The sequence below is a fragment of the Crocodylus porosus genome, unplaced genomic scaffold, assembly GCF_001723895.1.
Source record: "Crocodylus porosus isolate Cpor-Errol unplaced genomic scaffold, CroPor_comp1, whole genome shotgun sequence".
NCBI classification, from domain to species: domain Eukaryota; kingdom Metazoa; phylum Chordata; order Crocodylia; family Crocodylidae; genus Crocodylus; species Crocodylus porosus.
The window spans coordinates 12,094,739-12,117,071 of record NW_017728926.1 but is presented as its reverse complement, the minus strand read 5'-3'; the positions used below and the strand labels follow the sequence as shown (position 1 = coordinate 12,117,071).

General features: G+C 46.5%; 1 protein-coding gene across 1 annotated transcript in view; it reads left to right on the top strand.

Annotated features, from left to right (window-relative positions):
• The window catches only part of UBR4 (ubiquitin protein ligase E3 component n-recognin 4), a 101,759-nt gene extending 80,351 nt beyond the window's left edge, over positions 1 to 21,408 (top strand). Inside the window, exons 92-107 of the mRNA XM_019541488.1 lie at positions 1,782 to 1,869; positions 2,559 to 2,686; positions 3,154 to 3,261; positions 3,779 to 3,898; positions 4,648 to 4,838; positions 5,248 to 5,421; positions 6,074 to 6,173; positions 6,783 to 7,001; positions 7,707 to 7,820; positions 8,459 to 8,601; positions 8,944 to 9,069; positions 10,218 to 10,412; positions 12,468 to 12,692; positions 17,300 to 17,390; positions 18,708 to 18,870; positions 19,968 to 21,408. Of these exons, the coding sequence (XP_019397033.1) occupies positions 1,782 to 1,869; positions 2,559 to 2,686; positions 3,154 to 3,261; positions 3,779 to 3,898; positions 4,648 to 4,838; positions 5,248 to 5,421; positions 6,074 to 6,173; positions 6,783 to 7,001; positions 7,707 to 7,820; positions 8,459 to 8,601; positions 8,944 to 9,069; positions 10,218 to 10,412; positions 12,468 to 12,692; positions 17,300 to 17,390; positions 18,708 to 18,870; positions 19,968 to 20,032 (2,250 nt within the window). The 3' untranslated portion in view covers positions 20,033 to 21,408. The remainder of the gene's footprint in view (positions 1 to 1,781; positions 1,870 to 2,558; positions 2,687 to 3,153; positions 3,262 to 3,778; positions 3,899 to 4,647; positions 4,839 to 5,247; positions 5,422 to 6,073; positions 6,174 to 6,782; positions 7,002 to 7,706; positions 7,821 to 8,458; positions 8,602 to 8,943; positions 9,070 to 10,217; positions 10,413 to 12,467; positions 12,693 to 17,299; positions 17,391 to 18,707; positions 18,871 to 19,967) is intronic.
• The last annotated feature ends 925 nt before the right edge of the window (positions 21,409 to 22,333 follow it).

Genomic DNA, 22,333 nt, shown 5'->3' with positions numbered 1-22,333 from the left:
AGGTATTGCCCCATTTTTTAGATGAGGAAACAGACACAGCAAGCTGAAGAGACTTGCCCACGGTGTCACAGCAGGCTCATTCCAGAGGTGGGAATAAAATCCAGAATGACTGCCTCTGGTATTGTGCTCTCTGTATCCACTAAATTAAGCTCCTACTAAAAAGGAAGCTGTCAAAATAAATCTCACCCATTTAAAATGTGTTTTCCCAGCCCTGCTAGCACTAATAGCGCTGGAGATTATAAAAGCGGACTGAATTTGTAAAATCTCAGTTTATATGCTTTGCTCGTTCCTAGTTTATTCATTTGCATTTTGCTTCTGGTGGACTGAAGACCCCAGTGACTATTTTCACCTGGAGGGTCTCACTTAGCAGCTCAATGGTGTTTTGGGTTCGCTACTCTGGGGAGGATTTGGCTTTCCTCGAGTTGCCATGTTTGGAAGCATTGCTTCTGATGCCAAACCTTTGCTGCAAAATCAAGTCCAAAGAGAGTCGATAGTGAGCTTTTTCTTTTTGACTAAGAAACAGGACTGGGTGCGGGGGGTGAACTGCAGTCTGCTCCTTCTGGTAAATCCCAATTTGGACGTGCTGTCGAGAAAAGCAAACCCGAATATTGCACTTGCCAGGTGGCGGAGTAGTTGGTGTATTGCTTTCCCAAGATGCCCTGCTGTATGTGAAAGGCTGAGTTTGTTCAGCATTACTGTCACCGAACAGCTTTCATCTGTCTTCCTTTGTGTGCATCTCTCCAAAGCACTTCTGGAGCTCCCTCTCGAGTTCCCTGGGAAATAGACAGGCTCACAAGAAGCTAACCTCAGGCCTGGTTTTGTTTCCCTTGTCTCTTTCACCAGCTTTTTTTTGTTCATCTGCCATTTTACCAGGGCCCCTGTGGTGTTAATTGCTGGTCTCTAGCGTGGCCTTTGAGCAGATCTTCCCCCAGGGCTTTCCCTGTGCTTATGTATTTGCTCTGACATTAAGCACTGCTTATTCCACATCAGGCTTAGCGTGCGCTCTGACAGGTTTTCTCTCTCAAGGTCTCCTGCTCCCAAATCTGGGATTTTTCTTTTCTGCTTTTTATTCAGACCTTTGGATTAAAATGGGAAGTTCAGTGATCGACAAACAGTGTTCTGGGATAGAAACGCATCTGGAGCCAACCGGGCTCCCTCTCTGCAGCTAGTCCTTGATTATGTTGGAATCATCCTAATAATAATATACTCTCCTTTAGTAAAAGCACATTGAACTGCTGCATACTTTTCTCTCCTTCATTTTGCGTTATCAGGAGTTGTCTGTTTAAAAACCTCTCTCCTTGCCTGAGGTTTTGGGCAGACTTCCTCATCTCTTCTTGGGCTGTGGTTTACGCCAAGGAGAGATTGATTATAGAGAAGCTGCCTGCACTATAGACTTGCACATTATGCTTCCGGGTGATGTGGCTTATTGAATACCCCAGTTCCCTTTCTCACTAAAGGAATCAGTCAGAGGGGAGGCTTAGTAGTAAAGAGCTGTTAATTAGACATACAGCTTGATAATGGGGCAATGTTAGGGAAACGACTAGAGTAATTGATGGTTTACTGAGGTTTTAGCAGCATGTGGTTTTATAGTTTCTAGCATCTCTAAAGAAAGAGGAGAAGTGAGCAGTGGCAGGAATTCCCGACATTGCTGTTCTGTGCTGGGTGAAAGAAAAAGGATGCTTAAATACCTGTAATCCTCTCTGAAGGGAATGTGGTGGGACCGCTGTGCTTTTTCAGACACTAGCACAGGAGACGTGACATAATCTAATTCTCTTCCTTAGGGGGAGCCAATGAGGATCATTTACCGCATGCGAGGGTTGCTAGGAGATGCGACTGAAGAATTCATCGAGTCTCTGGACTCCACTACAGGTAAAACCTGGGATTGGATATGGAGCCCAGGGTTTGCTCCAGAGAGCGTGGCACCATTAACCTGGCAGCATTGAGTTCATAGTTGATTGACATCTCTTGCTGTAGTTACCTGCTTCACTGAGAGCAGATGATCAGTTTGATGACAGCTCTGTAGCCCGTACTGTGAATCTAGGCACTGACGCGACCCTTATCCTCATACTGCCTGTCACTTCACAAACAGCAAGTGAATTTATCTTCGCAGTCCTCTTATGAGGATGATGCTAGCCGACCTCACGATGCAGATGGTGGGGAACAGAGGAGCAGAGAAACAAAGCAAGATCTTTTGTGGACTCTGCAGCCCATTTTGGTTGTGATAAGTTCTGTGTCCTGTCCGGTGTTTTAAGAAAAGCGTCCCTGACTTCCGGCATTCCTGAGACACGAGAAATGGCTTTAATTGAATTCAGGTTTAAAAGTTAAAGTGCTTTGGGATTTTAGAACGGTAGCCAAAAAAAACCCGTACACATCAAAATCCTTCCTTATTACTCTGGTACTGATTTCTCTCGGATTTGACCTAGCTGACCATAGCAGGCATTGACAAATGTTACGTCAACCTCTGCTTTTACTTGAGTAGTGCCTGGTGCTTACAGTCAGCTTTATAGTCTTGTTGGTAGACCTTACCCCACCAGTCATGTTGTCTTTCCTCCCTGTAGATGAAGAGGAAGACGAGGAAGAGGTTTATAAAATGGCAGGGGTGATGGCTCAGTGTGGAGGCCTGGACTGCATGCTAAACAGACTGACTGGCATCAAGGATTTCAAACAGGGTCGACACCTCTTAACAGTGAGTCTGAGCTACCACGAGTTTTTTGCAAGGCATATCCGTGTGTGTTTAAGGCTTCTGAGTGTTTCCTTACAGTGCTGTGTATAGAAGGGGACCACTCAGCAAAGCTCCCTCTTCTGCAACAGCTGGCTGCACTGCAGCTCCATCAGTAGAGCAGACCAGTGTCATTGTACCAGTTGCCTCCTTTTTCTTAATCGCTGTGTTAAATTCTTCTGCCAAATCACTGACACCACATGGCAGTTGACAGGATTTGGGTCCCTGTTTGCTTGCATAGTTATTTTCTGCATGACAAAATCTGACTGGAAAATCAATCTCCCTGCAAAGGTTCACCTTTGTGGAGGTGTCACCTTGTCCTTCCCCCGAAAGATTTTGGGAAGTGAACTGGATTGTCTGGAGCTTTTTGTTCCAGCTCATTCCTGCCACTTCTCTCAGGGATATTTTGTAGGATGTACTCTCTTCTTTGGTAGGTCCTGCTAAAGCTGTTCAGCTACTGTGTGAAGGTGAAAGTAAACCGTCAGCAGCTGGTCAAGCCTGAGATGAACACTTTGAATGTCATGCTGGGGACGCTGAATCTGGTAAGGACAAGTTTTAGACCACAGTGGGCTTGGAAATGGTTGTCTTTGAGCCTTCTGCAAGGAGAAAACCTGGTGACCTTGGCGTTTCGGCTGCTGAGATGAAAGCTGCACGCCAGGGTTATCGTTGTAATCTGCTGGTAGCCACAGAAATATGAATGTTGACTTAATGTCCCACATCCTTGAGACTGAGAGGCATTTATCTGAAGAGCAACATTGCAGATAACAGAACTTTTGCCCCCATCTTATCACTCCTGTTAATCCCCTTTGGAAATGAACAGCGTCCTCTTCAAAAGATTTAACCAAGTCTCTGAAAATTACTTTTGGCTACTGTTCAGCTACCCCAAATGTCAGTCCTGCTCTCCTTCATAGCAGCTAGGAGAGCTCAGGTCTGAGCTATGGGTGGTTAGCCTTGTTCTCTGTATGTTCTGCTGGTTATTTCCTGTTCAGTGGTAACTGGGAATTGATGATGAGGCTGAGCCAGTACTGCTGACAGTGATTGAGATCGTCTTTTCTGCAGGCCCTGGTGGCTGAGCAGGAAAGCAAGGACAGTGGTGGAGCAGCTGTGGCAGAACAGGTGCTTAGTATCATGGAGATTATACTGGATGAATCCAATGCAGAACCACTGAGTGAAGACAAGGTGAGTGTTTGGTGCTGGCTGGCACACAGTGGGAAATGCTGACTGTAACTTAAGGCTTCTGAATGTTTCCTTCTGATGGTGGTGAAGGGGACATGCATAGAGATGTACAGAACCAGGAATCTCGGCTGTGTTGTCAAGTACAGTAGTTCTGAGTTGACTGATCCTTGTGGGAGGATAGACATGAGCCGAAAGTATTGCCAGCATCTGCCAGATACTTTTAAAAGGCTCTTCTCCCCCTTGCTGTAGGTCAGATCGGTGATATTAACTGACACAGGAGGCAGCTCTTCCCTGTCCTTCACCAGGCTTTTATACACGTTCTGAAAATACACTTGAATATGAGTTACCAGCAACATAAGCTGTTAATTGCACCAAAACCACCAAGAAATGGAATGTATTTTGCCTCTGTTATCCCAGTGCATCTACTAGGACTGTTAACGCTTGTCAGCCAGTCCTCCTTCTGGGCTTGGGAGTAAGTTGATTTGACCTGAGAACATCTCAACAGTGGTTGCAGAAAGTCAGGTGTTGATCAGAGCGGGGCGATACCTAGGAATGTGTGAAGGATTCAGCTTTCCCACAACAAGGAGAGTTCTGCCCTTGGTTGCTGGCTTGGGTTGTCATCCTGCCACCTTGCTGAAATCCGTGAGCTCTTGTTCCTCAGGATTGGGAGCGGTCAGCAGGCCGTTGGAACGTGAGGGTTTCCCTGGCGCATGTAGACGAATCCTGAATGCGAATCATTTTTTCCTTTGCAGGGCAACCTCCTCCTGACTGGTGACAAGGATCAGCTGGTAATGCTGCTGGATCAGATAAACAGCACCTTTGTCCGCTCCAATCTCAGTGTCTTGCAGGGCCTATTACGCATCATCCCTTATCTGTCCTTTGGGGAAATGGAGAAAATGCAGATCCTGGTTGATCGATTCAAGCCCTATTGTAACTTTGACAAGTATGTTTAGGTTTTTTCCCCTCCTAATTTGAGCACAAAGGACCAATTAAATTAAGTTATCTTTAATAAATCAAGAGCTCTGCTCGTTGTAATCTAACGCAGGGTTTCCAGGCTGGTATATAAGCTTAATATGCCATCTTTTTTTTTTTTTTAAGGGAAAAACCCATGAAGACGAAGCCATCTTTTTTCTTTTTCTTTTTTTTTTTTTTAAGTGCTATATGAACCAAAAACATCTGGGAAGTGCTGGTTTGCAGGGTATTTGCAGATGGACACATCTCTGGTTTGAGGAGGGGAATTCACTATAGGGCTGGATGTGATGTGTGTGTTTGTTAACAGGCAGAATGAACAGTCATACACGTTGAGTCTACAAGAGAGTCTTACATATATTGCTGTTCCTGTCCTCACTTAGGTACGATGAAGAACACAGTGGAGATGATAAAGTTTTTCTGGACTGTTTCTGTAAAATAGCAGCTGGCATAAAGAATAACAGCAACGGCCATCAATTGAAAGATCTCATCCTCCAGAAAGGGATTACTCAAAATGCCCTTGACTACATGAAAAAGCATATCCCTAGTGCAAAGAAGTAAGAGTTGCTTTGTATGTGGCAATTCTGTGTATCTTAGCCTTATTCCATCTTCCATCAGATGAATATTTTTTTTTTCCAAAATAAGTGTTAGGAATTCGATACTTGGGAAGAGTTTGGCTTGGTGAAACCACAGGGAGTATAATCTTGAGAAAATCCTTCAGTCACTGGTTTAGATCATCTAACAGGCTCTGTTGCCACTGAGGGCCGTATCGGAGGGACTTAAAACCAAATCTAAAGTGAACAACTGATTGGCGTGCTCTTATTATGTGCAGTGTGGAGAGGAGAGAGTGTTGACCTAATTTCATGTAATTGGATCTGAGGAAAGGTACTTTGTGCTTGATAGCTTGTTGAAGATCTCTCCCAACTATGCAGGTGGTCCAATAAAAGATATCATCCCAAAAAATCCTTGCTGCTCACTTCATGTAACTTAAAATCTATACCAAGTAGTTACACTAGGGTGGGATGGATCAATCTGGACCCTTTGACCAGGTTTAAAATGTATGTGCACGGAGTGGGGCACAGGAAGGGGGCTTGGTTTTCAGCCCATCTGGGGTAATCTGGACCATTGGCTGGAGTGTAGCCGTCTTTTCAGCACTGGTAACTGTGGTTGAGGCACTTCATGGTATTTTTTTTTACCTTTTTTGTGTAGTTTGGATGCAGACATATGGAAGAAGTTCTTATCTCGCCCTGCACTTCCCTTTATCCTGAGGTTGCTTCGAGGGCTGGCCACACAGCACCCTGCCACACAGGTGAGAGCTTCTGTCTTGGAAATGAGTCGGAGGACACATGGCTGCTTTGGTAATGGACTTTATATGATGGCTACAGCTAACACAGTATTCTTGTAGTAGCCCATTACCTGTTTTTTGTGGTTGGGTTGGAAGGCCACTTACTGTAGACAGTCAGTTGATTTCTTTGGCAAGGCTAGTCAATTTATGACATTGTTTAAATGGAGAAATTTTCAAAATAACTACTTTCTGGTACTGAGTGGCACTAATTTGTTACATTTCCTGTGAAGAAATTGACGGTTGAAGACTATGCTCTGAGAGAGATTCCCTTTGGCCTAACTAATGTTTGAAGTACCTGCATTGCAGTCTTGTTTCAGTTCCTAGTACTGTCTAGTACACGGACAAAACTGCACAGTCTGGGGATGTAATTTTAGGGCGGGTGTATCACAGAGGATGGCAAATGTCCAGTCTTGGGAAGCTGTGGTATTATGAAGAAGTGCTTCCTTAACATTGCTTGCAGTGGCCCACCCCTGTAGGTACTGCACATCTTGGCTGTTGTGCGAAGGCTTATGTGGAAATTCAGTTCTCTTTGGGTTTGCTTCACAAGGGTGCTGTGTTTCAATCTTTTAACAGGTGCTAATAGGTACAGACTCCATTACAAACCTGCACAAACTTGAACAAGTGTCAAGCGATGAAGGGATTGGGACGCTAGCTGAGAACCTGCTGGAGGCACTAAGGGAACATCCAGAAGTGAACAAGAAGATAGACGCAGCCCGCAAGGAGACCCGTGCAGAGAAAAAGCGCATGGCCATGGCGATGAGGCAGAAGGCTTTGGGCACATTGGGCATGACGGTAAAGTTCCTCTGCACCCATGGAGGCCAGTGCTGTCTTTATCGTCTGTTCTCTTGGGGAATATGCCACTTCCTTTTCTTTGGGTTTTTATGCGACTTGGGGAGAGTGAAAGTCGTATAGCAGACCCGAGGCTAGAATTCCTCTGACTCGGTGGTGCCTGGGGAACTCCAGTTGTGGGGGCAGTGGTAATGCTGCTTATTGCCTGTGGGCCAAAAAGAATGGGACCCCTCCCAGTAAGGAGTAAACAACAGTCCTTGCCCTGACTTCTAGCTTTAAAGGACAAGACACACAGGATGGGGAAAGGGTATACAATATGAGAGCAAAGTCGTCAGTGTGTTGGAGGCAACTGTCACATTAGCCACACAGTTTGTCTTATGTCTGCAGTAGTCTCTGGTCTTGTCACCTGGTGGCCAGTGGCTTAAGAGGTTTCTATACACTGGCAGTTCCTTGTTGTAATCTAGGATGGCGGGAAATCCAAGGTACCAAACATTGTAGTTCCTCCTTAATTTTGATTGGCAACATTACTTAATAGAAGGTGAAGGGCTTCTAATTCAGCTGATAGGCTGCTGGCAGCTGTAAAACACAAAATGCTGCTTGAGTTTAATGTTCTTCCTTTCTAGTAACAAACTTGCTCTCTGATTTAGCAAGTGTGAATTCCTCTCTGGTTTCATTCTCCTAACATGCTTGACTTGCTCTCTTTTACAGACTAATGAGAAGGGCCAGGTGGTGACAAAGACCGCGCTCCTCAAACAGATGGAGGAGCTAATAGAAGAACCAGGACTGACCTGCTGTATCTGCAGAGAAGGGTATAAGTTTCAGGTATGGCATCAGGAGGGCCCTGATGTGATACAGGGAGATCCACAACTGCGTATCCAAGTGCCTGACTGAGTCGTGGCATACTGCAAGACCAGGAGATTATTTCGGAGATCAGTAGGGCTCTGGTGTGCTTTGGAAACAGGAAGTGCTCTCAACCTCCTTTTGCCTCTAACCATTCTCTAATTCTGGAGGAGGTGCTCGTTTCCAGGAAGGAGGTGTGGAGCTCCTCCGAAGTGTGTGTGGAGGATCCTCCACAGCTAATTGGTACGAAATACCCAGCCTACTTTAAACAGAAGGTATTTTCTGGTGGGCTGGTTCTGTATACAGAACAGAGGCCTAGCAGTCTGTTAGGTGGAGTGGGTCGGTCCAACAGAAAAGTCTGTGCCCATCTCTTCTGTTACTCGGTTTTGCTGTGGGGCTTCACACTCTAGTTTCCAGTGTGGCCCTAGCTTCCTTGTTTCCATGACTCCCCTTTCCAGATGGGAAAAATGAGTTAGTTGGTAGAGACTTGGAAAGCTTGTTTGACTCTGATACTTTCTTATGGACATAGGGTCAATTAACTCCTGAATGGTTGGCAAGCTATTAACTGCTCACAGGCACAAATATTTCATCTCTAATGAAGCTCTGGTTGGCCGTTACAGCCTGCAAAGGTCCTGGGGATTTACACTTTCACCAAGCGAGTTGCGCTGGAGGAGTTTGAGAACAAACCCCGGAAGCAGCAGGGCTACAGCACGGTCTCTCATTTCAACATTGTCCATTATGACTGTCACCTTGCTGCTGTGAGGTAAGATCTTCTTGCCATCCGCCAGGCCGTGGCACTGGATGTTCCCTTCCACGGTGTTTCATCGGCGCGTTTAATATCCCTTGCACTATAATTTGACGTGGGTGTGCTCTCCTGTTCACCCCACAGCTAAAGAACAGCCATTGTTCTCCACATTTAATTATGGCCTCCCTTAATGCAGTTAGACATTGTGAAGCACTTGGAAGTAAAAAAGCTTTACGTGATCTCCTAAATGCCGGTTGAATGGCCCTAAACAGCTACAGAATCACCGCCCTTTTTGATCACTTAGACAAAATCTTATGCATTGCTAACCTATCTGCACATGGTGCCTTTTTGCCAATACAGACTAGCCCGTGGCCGGGAGGAGTGGGAGAGTGCAGCTCTGCAAAATGCCAACACCAAGTGCAATGGGCTCCTCCCAGTCTGGGGGCCTCATGTGCCGGAGTCTGCCTTCGCCACTTGCTTAGCCAGGTGAGTACCGAATGCTCCTCTTCCTGATGGCTGGTGTCCTAGGCAGGAGGTGTCTGAGGCATACACGTTTCAGACTGCAAGCAGAAGGTGATATTACAGTCCTGTTAGCATTGAGGTTTCATAACTGATCAGAGTTCCAGATTGTAAGGTATGGCCGTAACGTGGGTTGCACTGCTATGTCATTTCGTTTTTCTCTCCTGGAGATGGATAAGGTAGAAACAGGAAAAACCAATTACCTTAGCCCCAAGCTAACTGTGAACCTGCAGCATGTCAGCACTGACTGCTTGTGCAGCATGGCTGGTATCTGTTTCTTCTAAGAAATGAATTCCTTGACACTGTCCACCAGATGCAAATTTTGCCCCCGTCTCTTCTAACCCCCCATCAAGCACTAGTGCAATGAGGTATCTGGTGAGGGGCAGAGGGCAGCTCTGGTGGGGTTACCAGGTTGATACATCTGTGTATCGTGGCTCGTTTTTTAATCACTTCAAGGTCTTGAGGCTCCATTCTTCACTGTTTAGCGCTTGCGACTGGGCTTGAATCATCCACAGCGGAAACTGAAGGGATGGTAAACTACTTTAATCTTCATGCTGATGAATTCTTGTGCCCTCTGAGCAGTCTCCGAGGGAGCTAATCATGGTGGGGGCTTGCACGACAAACCTGATTGACACCAACAAGTCATATGAATATATTGCCAGACAGCTGTCGGATGGTAATGGCTTCCAATCACTGTGGGATTCTAACCCTTGACCCGAAGCGGAAAGACTCCGTATTTCATTACCAGTGCTCTGAGCCATCTACTCCCATCCCTCTGCATTTGTACTGTTGTGTTTGATACTAGAATTAGTTGGACCTCCAGCCTGTATCCATTAGGGAGCCTCATCCCTGGCAGTGGGCCTCCTAGTAAGAAGGAAGTACCAACATTTATATGCAGGAAGACCAGCCTGAATTGGATTTCCAGTCGAAGGTGAAAGACCTACGGTATTAATTGCAGATGTTTGGGTGTTTGAGCCTCCTGACTTTATTCTCTTGGTGCCCTTCTATGCTGTATCTGCACAGGTTCTGATCCATCTTGTTTGCAGCAGGCGGGATAGCTCCGTTCCCTAAGTTGGCTTAATGCATACAGTTTAATTCACCACTCTTTTTTCCAGACACAACACTTACCTCCAGGAGTGCACGGGGCAGCGGGAACCCACCTACCAGCTCAACGTCCATGACATCAAGCTACTGTTTCTCCGCTTCGCAATGGAGCAGTCGTTCAGTGTGGACACCGGAGGAGGAGGAAGGGAGAGCAACATACACCTCATTCCATACATAATTCACACTGTGCTTTATGTCCTCAACACGTCAGTATCTGTGTGTGTCTGTCTTGGCTGTCTGTCCCCCACTAGTGACAGGGTGACTCTCAGAGCTCCAGATGATAAATACATGAACAGCTGCCGTAGAGCCTCCTGTTGGGTGTCACTGTGGGTGTGGAAGCTTACCCAGCTTGCTGGGGGTAGAGGGAAATGGCAGAGGGGACAGAGATAAATCTCGCAGCAATTGTGGTCCTGTTCAGGACTGTGAAATGTGCAAAGTCGCACTCTAGCTTGACACGGAGGAGGAGAGCGCGCATGCAGGGTGCGTTCATGCTGCATTGTGTGCATTTCCTCCCTTACAAGAGAGATGACTGGAAGACAGGACAGCCTCTAAATGTTTTTAAAAGGGAACAGAATACACCCCTGACACAGGTGTTAGAGGTAGTAAATATTTTGCAGCAAAACACAGCAAATTGGGATGTTCAGGGAACCTAGTGGAGAAAAGCAAAATGTGATTTATCTCCTCTTCCATTCTGCGTGTAAGCATCATTTGCGTGCTGGAGGATGTTTGGGTTACTTGAGCGAAGAGCACGCTGCCAAGGTTAAGCCATGTTTTGGAAGCAGGTGCTCAGATTTTTCTCTCTTCTTGGAAAGCAAACTAGCCAGTTTCCCTTCCAAGTTCTCATGCTGTAGCACTATGCTGTAATGTTTGGATTGCAAGGTGCTGCAGTGAAATGCTCACTGGAATAAAAAATCTGCTTCTGTCAATAAAATGGATGGATAGATAGATGGATTAGATTTCTTTTTTTTACAAATCCTAAATATCAAACCCCGTTTGGCCTTGACAGCATGTCCAGCTGCCCAGTGCTGTAGGCAAGCATCAGCCTAAAATGTTTCTGACTAATTGGGCTTGATGTGGTATTAGAGAGCGTGTTGCACAAAAGTAGGGTCTGCAATTGTCGTTTGAGCAGCAAGGCCAAAGGGGGCAATATTAATTATAGATGAGGCATCTCACAGAAAACAGGTGTTGAAACCTGTGCCCCTTTACTCTAAGGTTGGTCTAAATCAAATTGCAGCCTGGTTTTTCCCCTCTCCCCATCCCCTAAACAAATCAACACTTTGACTGTGTATACAACGTGTGCTTTGCTTTTAATACCTACCTGCAGATCCGCCCTGTTGTTTTCTGATCCTTTATGAGACACCAAAGTTAAGATGTTTGTTCATCTTTGAACTCCCCTTGCCAGCACTGGAGATTCCCCTGTGACTTTTTTTTTAAGACTACGAATGCGTTATGCAGCTTGTTGAAATGTTTTGTTTTTGTGGGGGTTTTTTTTTTTTCAAAAGCAGTATTTTGTAGCTGCATACTCTCCACAGTTGCTATTAGCTGGCAAGCGGCTTCAGGACAAAGTGAATGAGAGGGACGCAAGCCGTTGGACTCCTAAAGACAGTTCCCCTCTGCTGGGGATTCGCATTTTTCCATCACTGAGATGTTGGGATCGGTTGTGAATTTTACAAGAAGCTAGCAGCGTCCTCTCCCATTCTGATCAGTCACTGATCAGGTTGTAGTATTTTATGATCCATGTTTACAAGGCCTATGAATTTCTTACTCTCGGGTTGATTGGACAGCTATAGGCAGCAATAAAGTTTATGCTTTTTTTCCCACATGAGAGAAGAAAACAAATCAGTTATATTTAACTGAAGTGCATCTCAGTTTTTGGTGTAGGCCTTGATTGCTACTATAAATAAATAGCACAAGCTGATACAAAGATCCAGCCACACCAAGGTCTAGGGGAAGGTGTTGTGTGCTGCCCATAGAGTAATTATTTCAGCTCCTGGGGCTGGAGTTGCCTCCCTTTTTTTGCTTGAAAAGCCTAAAAGGCTTTTATAATAGTTGTTGCCCTCTGTTTGGGGGATGTGGACTGCCATGTGTGAACGCCTCTGCTCTTTTGTCTGCTTAGTCTCGAGGAAACCACACTACAGATATGGAATAAAATGCTAGTGGCTTGTGAATTGTTATACGGAAATCCATCAGAGCGCTTTAGGGTATTTACGTGCAACAGCCGATTGCCTAGACTAAATGTACACGTGCGTTTTGTATTCCAGAACCCGAGCAACTTCCAGAGAGGAGAAAAACCTCCAGAGTTTTATGGAGCATCCCAAGGAGAAATGGGTGGAGGGTGCCTACGAGGTGGATGGGCCCCATTACTACACAGTTCTGGCCCTGCACATCCTGCCCCCGGAGAAGTGGAAAGCCATGCGGGTGGAGATCCTGAAGAGGCTCTTAGTTACCTCGCACGCGCGTGCGGTGTCGCCAGGGGGAGCTAGCAGGTTGGTAATCCCGGCCTTCCATTCATTCCCACAGCTGTCTGGGGAACATACTCATGTTACCTTCACACTCGTTAGAGTTGCGTAGCAACAAATGCCGGATTGAGCAAAGGAATGTTTATGTTTTGGAAGAGTCAATATTAACCCCTTCTGTATGTGTTTGTATTTAAGTCCTGAAGACGCAGGAACATTTAATGATATGCCCTCATTAAGATGCACTTGGGATTGCTTGGGCTTTCTTCCATACGGTTAGCTATATTCCCTCCCCCACCCTATGAAAGAGGGCTTGAAATAGCAGTCTGCTTTGCACACTACATTCGCTTCCAGAGCTTTAAGCTGTATCTAGGGTGATGGTGATGACGAGAGAATGAAGTAGGGGAGAGCTGGTGGGTTAGAGATCGCATCACTTACTCAGTGCTGCCTGCTACTTAGTAGTGAGTGGGATTAAATGTATACGACAGCTTTAGCCACCCCTATCATGACTGGAGAAAATCTCTTGGAAAGGTCTGAAGGGCCTTTCCGAGACTTGATCTCCTTCCTTTTCTGCTAAAGGGAGCAGTTAAATTCAATTTGGTGCATTACAGAACAGTTGGAAAAAATGTCACTTAACTGGCACTGTTGAAGCTTTCTGGGGAAGATGCCGTACAGAAAATAGTTGTAAACAACTTAAAAGATCCTCTGGGAGGCATTCAAGTGGCACTGCCAAGCTGAGAAAAATTTGATCTAACTTCTCTCCTGCACAAAAAGAATTGCTGCTGGGGTTTGTTTTGTTTTTTAAAGCTGATACCAGCAGTATTGTAGCAACAGATGGCTGGCCATGGCTAACAGCAGATAAAATATTCCATGGGGAGGGGGCAATATTTAAATTCCAGTTTCTAAAAGGGTCATTTTTAAATAGCTTTCAGGATTACAAATAAATCTGTATCTTGAGAATGGCCTTTGAGATGCCTTACCAATCTTTCTTTAAATAGTTGCCCCCATAATTATGTGCACGGCAATCTTGCTGGGTTACAGTAACGTGCAACACAGCAATCATCTAAAGATAACGTTTTTGAAGCATTTCGATAGCGCTGAAGTGGTCTCTGAGCCTTTAAGGGGCTGTCATCCACTGTATTGATTTCTTTTTAGTTTCTGCTGTTCAAGCTAAATCAGCCCTTGATTCTTGTCTTACTGTCCATTTCCGTTGTCTCTGCTCTGGAGTTCTGGGAAAACAGGCTTACTGCTGAAAGAGAGATTCTCTTGGGGGTCTGGCTTCAGCGCTTCCACCTTCAAAGACAATAGGACCTGCAGTATTTCACTGTGTCTGCAGAGGAGCCTAGAAAAAATTATGGCCTTCTGTGCTTTGATATGCATCTTTTGAGTGTAATGCAGCTGGAAATCCCCAGTAAAATGCCCGGTCTTTTCTTTTCCTGTGTAACTAGCACACGATTCATATTTCTGAGCGTGTATACAATAAAAGCTCCTCAAAATCAGCATTAGCAAAAAATCTGTCCCCCCTTTCCATATCCCCAAAACCTCAGGAAGAGCCATGGTGGCTGGCTTTCCAGGCATGTCACAAGGATTCCTCAAGTGCCTCCTCTTTCCTTTCGGCCAAGGGAATGAAAATTTCAGAGACAGCCTTTCAGCAGAAAACACCCAGCCCTCTGGAAATGCAAATTCAGAGATTTTACAACTTGGGAGTCCTTGCTGATTTTTTTTTTTTTTTGCTTTAGGGATGGGGTAAGGAGGGTTTGCCTCTAAAACAGTGAAGGGCTCTCTAGGTCAAAACCAGTATCTGGAATTTCACGCCAAACTTAAAAACTAGCGAGATGTCTGGATAGAAATGGTCCATAAACAGGACAGAGCAGAACAGATAGGCAGCTGTATTCTTTAAGCTGAAGGACTATGACTTATTTGGTCTGCAGAGCAGAAACGGAGAGGGAGATTTGACACGTCTTCAGGTATGAAAAAACTATAAATCAGAAGGACAGTGATTCCATTACCACAGTTCACAAGTCAAGAAGTGAAGCTTTACATTGCAACAAGGGAAGTCTAGGTTGGATGTTAGGAAGAACTTTCTAACTCTGAGGGTGGCCACGCTCTGAAACAGATTAGCTAGAGGGGTTGAGGAGTCTCCATCGCTGGACATTTCCAGGTGTAGGTTAGATGAACACTTGGCTTGGATGGTCCTGGCATGAGCAGGGGGTTGGACTTGGTGACCTCCTCTGCCGTCTTGTCGCTCTGGTGCCCAGCACGGTTCCTAGGGAAAACCAGTCCTGTGCAGGCTGCATGGCCTGAGGCTGATGAACGAAGCAGTTAATGTAAATTCTCACCCAGATTCTGGTGGCAGGTATCAACAGGTTTCTCTCTCTCTCTGCTCCCTTTAGCAAGGACAAGAGCACAAAGCTGCCCTGCTCCATGTCAAGGAGCTCTCAAAGCTGCCAAGCTGATGCCTAACCCTCCCTTCTGTGTCCGATTAGCAAAGCTAAGAACCACGTTAGCCAATTGCCATCTAACCCCTCCAGAAGCTACAATTGCCTACATGGTCAGTGGTATCAAAGAGCTCAATCCCAAGAGGCAGCGAGTTCTTGCAACTCTCTTGGATGTCCCAGCTTCAGACCCAAGGCTAAAAGAACTAGCATGACATTGAAAAGCCTGTTAGAAAGTTACCTTTGACTCCACTGGTGCAAGATACCAACCAGCGGGCCACACGCGTTGAGTTAGGGCTGAACGGGAACTCTGACAAGAGAAATCTTGCAGACAAACTCTGCAGAATGCAGATGCTGTGGGAAGCTTGGGTGGGGGCGTCCTTTTGATTTCTTTGTCTTTGTTTCTGTCTCCAACCTTCATAAAATATTCATGAGAGACGCGCAGTTCCCAAAGTGTTAATGTCGAACTTGCTGCTGGAAATCCATGCATGGCTGATGAACCAGCTTACGTTAATGAAAATATAGCAGCTATTATACCAAGGAGCCGCTCCAGATGGCAGCCACATAGACTTAACCCACAAGGGCCTTTTAGTTTTCAATTAAAGGAGCAGAGTCCAATGATATTAAAACCACTTGCATGAAAAGAAATCGTCTCGACGCTATGTGGCGATCGAGAATTAGCTGTGCTCTGAGCTGCTGTTCTTCCCATGGAAATTTAGTCACCTTTACTAATTGGTTTTCCTTTAAATAATTAAGCCTGGCTGCGCTAGTGGGCTGCCACCTACCAAGCCACATAGGAGAGGGAAAGGGAAGATCACTTGCCCCCACCCCACACATGTGGTTTCTTAGAACGGAGGTTGTAGCCCAGTATCGGTGATGAATTGCAGCTCTGTGTGTCATCCAAAGGGGTCCTTTCCTCGTGTGCTAATTTGCATCAGTGGTAGCTGAACTGATTGTGAATTCATGGCATGGAAGGTGTTAGACTCCTTTAAAGTGACCAAGAAGAAGCAGCCGGTGGTGAAGAAAGGAAGGTGAGCCTATAAGAATTTCTGTCAGAAAACTGCAACCCCATTAGTGCTGGTAGGAGTTCTTACCTTGCCACCACCTGCAAGTGATTATCTCAGATTTTCTCCTTGTAAAAGCCAGTCAACGGGGAGTTATGCCAGCCTTTGCTACTCTTGTGGTCGCATAGCAGTTCTCCAGGTAGATACTGACGTGCCCAACACCAAATCAGGATGCCTCTTGGGACAGTTGTAGAGTTGAGGAAACTGAACCAAGATGGAAATTCCCACATTTGTTGGTGGGTTTCCATTCTGTTTCCAGAGGTGGGAGTGATGTGATCTTGGGCTGGTGGAACAGTTGGTGAGAGGTCTTCATCCCACACTGTGGAGCAAAGATGTGCTATGAAATGTGTTGTCTTGAGACAGCGTAGCACACAACATGGATTCAGTTAGGACCCTGAATATAGCCAAGTCTATAGGCTTCCAGGTTGAGTGCTGTTTTGTGATCGGTGTCCTTGGAGGACTCAAGTCTGTCTCTTTGCAAGTAACACCATAAATGACCAACAAACTAGAAAGAACTTCTATTTCTTTGTGTATCTGAAATCCTTTTGCATATAGTCTTTTCTCACTTCCACTGCATGGAATCAGACACGTTAAAGACAGCGTCAAACTGAGCCAGTCAGAACAGAAGGGGACTATCGGGACCTGTCATGTCACCAGGTAAAGGATGTAACTACCTGCCAAGCAGGTCCAGGAACAAGTACCGAAAGTACCAAGATGTGTTCCGTGCTCATTCACTGAATCAGTACCATTCGCTCAGGGGGCTGCACGGTTCAGGCACCGAAGCACAACTGTGGGGCTGCAGAATCTTTTCCCAGTTCTGCTGTGGACTTGCTCTGCCGTCTTGGGTGAATACGTCCATTTGCGCAGGCTATGAAATGGGAGGTGTTAGCTGACTTGTCTAGTTGCAGCGTGCAGGGCAAGGAAATCCATGTGCAGAGGTCTAAGCCTAAACTAGGATGGGGATGCTAAACGATTGTTCAACATCCTGCTGCACAGAACAATGCGTATTCACAGCAACATTCCCCCTGTGTATTATTGATAGGCTTTTTGGCTGTTAGCGCTTTCATGCTATTCATCAAATGGGTTATAAAGCAGAGTAAAGTGATTAACTCAAAGCCTGATTCTGCTTTCCTCCTAGGCTGACAGATAAGACAGTGAAGGAATACTCAACATATCGCTCTGGCCTTCTCTTCTGGGCCCTCGTCGATCTCATTTACAACATGTTCAAGGTATGTTCTGTCTGGAATGAAGGTTCTCTGTGTGGGATGTTAAAGCCAGCCGGTCAGCTTTCTGCTCTGCAGTGTGACTGCACTTCTGCCTTTGCCGGTCTGCTCTTCACAGATCCACAGAAGTTTAGGGCTGGAAGGGACCTCGTGAGACTACAGACTGCTGGGGTCAAATAACCCCAGCAAGGTGTGTGTCCATCCAGGGCTGCAGCCCAGTCCCTTCTAATTCCAGGGACCCTCACAGTCCCCTGCTACAGCTCAGCGCCCCCCCAAAGCCAGAGCCCCCCCTACAACACAGCCTCCTAGAAGCTCCCCCAGCCCTGCCTATAACCCCTTCCCTGACTTCATCCCCAGTGCCCCCCTCCCCTGACACAGCTCCTGCAGCGCCCACCTGCTCTTCCTCCAGCCCAGAGAGTCCCCTCCTCTGCCATCCCCTCCCCCCAGCTGCTGTCTTATGGGGAAGGGCATCCCCCCATTGTAAGGTTAGGGTGGGCTCTAAAGGGGGGGTCCCACATGCTCCTACTCTGCATCTCCTCCAGCAGTGATGACGCTGACAGCCCAACTAGGGCAGTGCTCTTCATTGGGTGCCCATGGGCAGGGATGGAGCAGTCGGGTGGGGGGGCACATTAGGATGCCCACTCAGGCCACGTGTTTCCTGGAGCCACAGCTCATCGGCTTTCAGGGCAACAGAGCAGCATTGATCCTTTGAAAAGTAGGCAGAGCTTGGAGCCCTGTCTTCAAAGATGGTAGTAAATTTGAAATTCAGCTTATAAGAACAGGAGGGCTGGCACTGCTGTGCGCTTGTGCCCATGTGTGTCCCCCAGCTATTTCCCATTTAAAGAACCTAGAACCTCCCTGTTCCTCTTCCAGTTTTCCTGTCCTCCATCCAGCTGTTGTTTTGTGCCCTAGAACAAATCGTAGGAATCCTTTTCTTTGTAGGGTAGGGAGGAAATGGAGGCTCTAGGCAGTTGCTTGGGGTGGCTGAAGGGTATGTAAGATGCAGCCTTCCTTTCGGAAGTACAGGGTACATACTGCTTTCTCCCCAGAGAACAAACATTCAGTAGCGTGAAGAGGGGAAAGAAAAGGCCTGGAAATTTTGTTCGAGTTCTGTGCTAGAAGAGTAGAAAGGCTGGGCACTAGGCAACTTTTCCACGTGGCATGTTTACAAGGAGCAGAAAAGTGAAACCTAAAGGCCCCACTTTGGAACGAGCCTGTGCCACCTTGAGACGAGGCAGCGGGGTTTTTGAACCGTGCGTTTTCTCAGCAGTTTCCTCTGCAGGTTGAAGAGAGGTGACTTGACCCTTTTCTCCCCTTCTGTAGAAGGTGCCTACCAGTAACACAGAGGGAGGCTGGTCCTACTCTCTGGCTGAATTTATACGACACAACGACATGCCGATACACGAAGCTGCAGACAAAGCCCTGAAAACCTTCCAGGAGCAGTTCATGCCAGTTGAAACCTTTTCTGAATTTTTGGATGTGGCTGGTCAGTGTTTAGCTTTACCTTTTATAGACTCTTTCATGAAACTTGTGACTCTCAGTTGGTTGAGACCAGTGTTGCAGACGCTTGCTTTGGGCAGAACATGTGACTGAGACATGGGGTTAATTAGAGCTGCCGCACAGGCCACTCTGGAGAGTTTTCTGTGCCTGATGTGCACGTTCCTCTCCAGGGTGAAATCGGTTCATTTCCTATGCTCTCCCCTGCCCCTGCAGTTTCCCTCTCTGCAGAGAGGTGATAAGTGCTCTTATTTTGTAAAGGGCTTTGACACCCACAGCTGAAGAGTGCTACTGGGCATAGGTGGTGTAAGAGCGGCTGCTGCTGTTGTAATGCGATGGAAAGTAATTTCATGAGACTGACCCCTTCCCCCTCATGAAATGCATCTGCTCCTGTTAATGCTTCCAGTATCCCCAGGAAAAGAGAGGGGGCCCCACTGGGGCGCGGCTTTCAGCTGCTCTGTCCTCACTAGTAGTTACATTGCTACAAAGTAGCCTCTCCTAGCCACCAGCCTGCTCCTGGAGCTGCTACATCAGCTCTCTAGCAGAGGATGCCACTTCCTTAGTATGACATCTAGACTGCATTAGCTCCCGATGCCTCTCCCAGCTGCTCCCTACACACCCAGCATTTTGCTGGAGAGCTAAGCAAAAGTTTGAACGTGAAGCAAGGTCTTGGCTGAAATCCCCTTTGCAGACATCAGTGCTTGCCCTGGGGTAGCTGCACCTGTCTGACATAAAGCTGTACATTGCAGCATGCACATTAGCAGCTCACCCTTTGGATGCTGACATAGTGCAAGTTGCACCCGGGCTCTTGCCAACGGCTAGCTGATGGCACTGATCATCAGAGCCAAGTCCACGGGTTAACGAATTTGAACCAAAATGGGCTTGCTGTTCTCAGGTATCTGCTGACATAGACTTGCCTCGAAACATATTCTGAGTGGCTTTTCCATAATAGGCCTGCAGTTTTGTTCACATGCCTTCGAAATCCAGCTCCAGGTTGCAGCAAGCATCTGATGATTCAGAAGAGCATATCCAGCCCCTCACTAACTTCTCTGTACCCTTCTTTTTTTTTTTTTTTTTTTTTTAAAGGACTCTTAACGGAAATCAGTGACCCTGACAGCTTCCTCAAGGATCTCTTGAACTCCATCCCCTGAGCCTCCTGCACAGATCAGCAGCATGTTACGGTCTACAGTAGTTCTTCTCCCACCCTTTGTGTCCTTCCTCATGCAGTCTTTCCTTCCCCTCAGGAGCGCTGCAGATTGTTTTTTTTTTTTTGGTTTTTTTGGGGGGGGTGTTTTTTGGGGGGTTTTTTGTTTTGTTTTTATTTTCTACACCTTTGGGGGGTTTTTTTCTTGCAGTGATTTTGGGATTTAGACTTGTTTTATCTTGTATTTCAATGCTTCTCTCTGTAAAGCCTGTGTAATCCAGGTGGTTGAAGGAACTTGTACAGACTGAGGAATGCAAAGCACTCGATCTCAATGCTTTAATGTGCACCTCTGAAATTCAATAAATTAAGCAAACAGGCAAGCTGGGTCAGCCTAGTATTTTAACCAGACAGCAGCGGCCTAAATACCAGGCTCCTTTCGTTTCTTGTATCTCTGAGCTGCTTCTATCGTTGCAATTCACTCAGAGTTCAGAGCAGATTGCTCTCTTCAACCTGAAGTGTGGCTAGGCAGCATGCAAACAGGCTAATAGCAGCTGAGGAAATGGACTTACACGACAAGCTGACTTTATAAAATGGATTCCTTTCTCTTGAAGCCCGAAGCCCATGAAATGCCAGTGCAGCATGTTGCTTGATCCTTTCCTATTTAGAACAGAGTAGAGGGAGTCACCGTTGCTCCTTTTTCTGTCTTTTATGTGACTCCTCTCACTGAGCCTGCCAGTATTTAATAGAAGTGATTGATGCATGTTGCGTATCAAGATCTTTCTCGGTTTCCGTTCTCTCTAGGGCTGTATTCAAAACAAGAATGCACACTTATGGTTTGGAGTAACTTACTGTTCTGGAAGATGCTCCCGCTAAGAGGGTCATTGAGGGCAATGAGCCACTTTTGCAATTCACACCGCCGACTTCCTACCTGGTAGAGTTTGGGTCCCTTGGAGCTCCTGTACACGTGCAGGGAGCCTGCTCAGACATGCTGTAATTCCAGCTTTGAGTCTGTCGGAGCGTGGAAATGAATTTGCTCCAGCAGCATCCAGTATCACGTGGATCAGTGTCCTTGCGCTGCAAAATGGAGAAGGGGTGCTTTAAACTAAAGTTCATTCAACCCCCCCACCTCCTGGTGCATGGGTATAAACGCCCTTGGAGAATAGATCTGACGGGGTTCTCGAGGTGGCTGCCAGTCCAGTTGATGGCACATGGCATTCTGTGGTGCAGCTCTGGCTTGAATCCGGGCACCTGCTTGTTTGAATACAGCCTTGGCTCTTTTCACCAAGTCATGCATGTTGGTAACTTACCTTTGCCATCAACTCTGCTGTCCTGTAACTGGCCAAAGTCTGGTTCATCTGGAACCCAATAAAGCTTTCGTCATCCTTCTTGTCTCTGTATGCACTTGAATTTCAACCAGCCCTGCTCAGTGGGTGTCCCATAAAGTAGTTTAGGGATTGCCTAACTAAAGCAGATCATCTGAGGCTGTTCATTAGCCTTGGCATGTACTGATTTGAATGTGGGTGGAGGAGCAATCTGTGTGCTCAGCTGCTTCCATGGGAGGCCTGGAGTTTGTGGGCGCTCACTCCTGCTCCAGTAGTCCAGTGACATTCTTTGCAGCAAGCACCAAGTAGCCGAACAAACAGTGGGGGCTATGTGCTAAATACACTTCCAGGCAAGGTGTTTGGCAGGAGAGGTTTCGGTGCCACAAACTAAGCTGTACTTATCACTGGGTAATTCTGCCTTGCCCTGTAAGGCGCAGATAGCAGGGGTGGAGGAGTGAGAGTTCAGAGACATTTAAGCCTTGCTCCCTGCTTATGAGACTGGCACTGAAAGAGGATAGTTCTTTCGGCTTGGGAAAGCTGCACACGGGGTTAGATGAGCAACTCCTCTTCTCTTGCAAAGCCACGGAAGGTCAGAGGTGGTAGTCTCCAATCTGTTCCCTCCAAACGCACAGCCTTCGATGCCCATGACACAAACGCTAGGACAGAACGCCCATGCATTCTGTGCAGTAGCTCTCGCAGTGTTGCTCAACTTTGCTCTCGACACACCAGCTCATGCTGTCTTCCAAAGGCAGACACTGGCAAAGCGTTGAGTTTCTTTAACAAGTTCATGAAAATGCATTTCTGAAAGAAGAATTTCGTCACAAGCTGATTCTCACTTTCCCTGAGAGTGCAGATAGTGTTACCTTCCACTCTGCTCGGAAACAGCCACATCAGAATCGCACCGTCCATGTTAACAACTCATAAAAACGTGGTTTAACGTTTGACAGTACAGGCAGTCCTTGGACTTATGACACAATTGGTTCCTG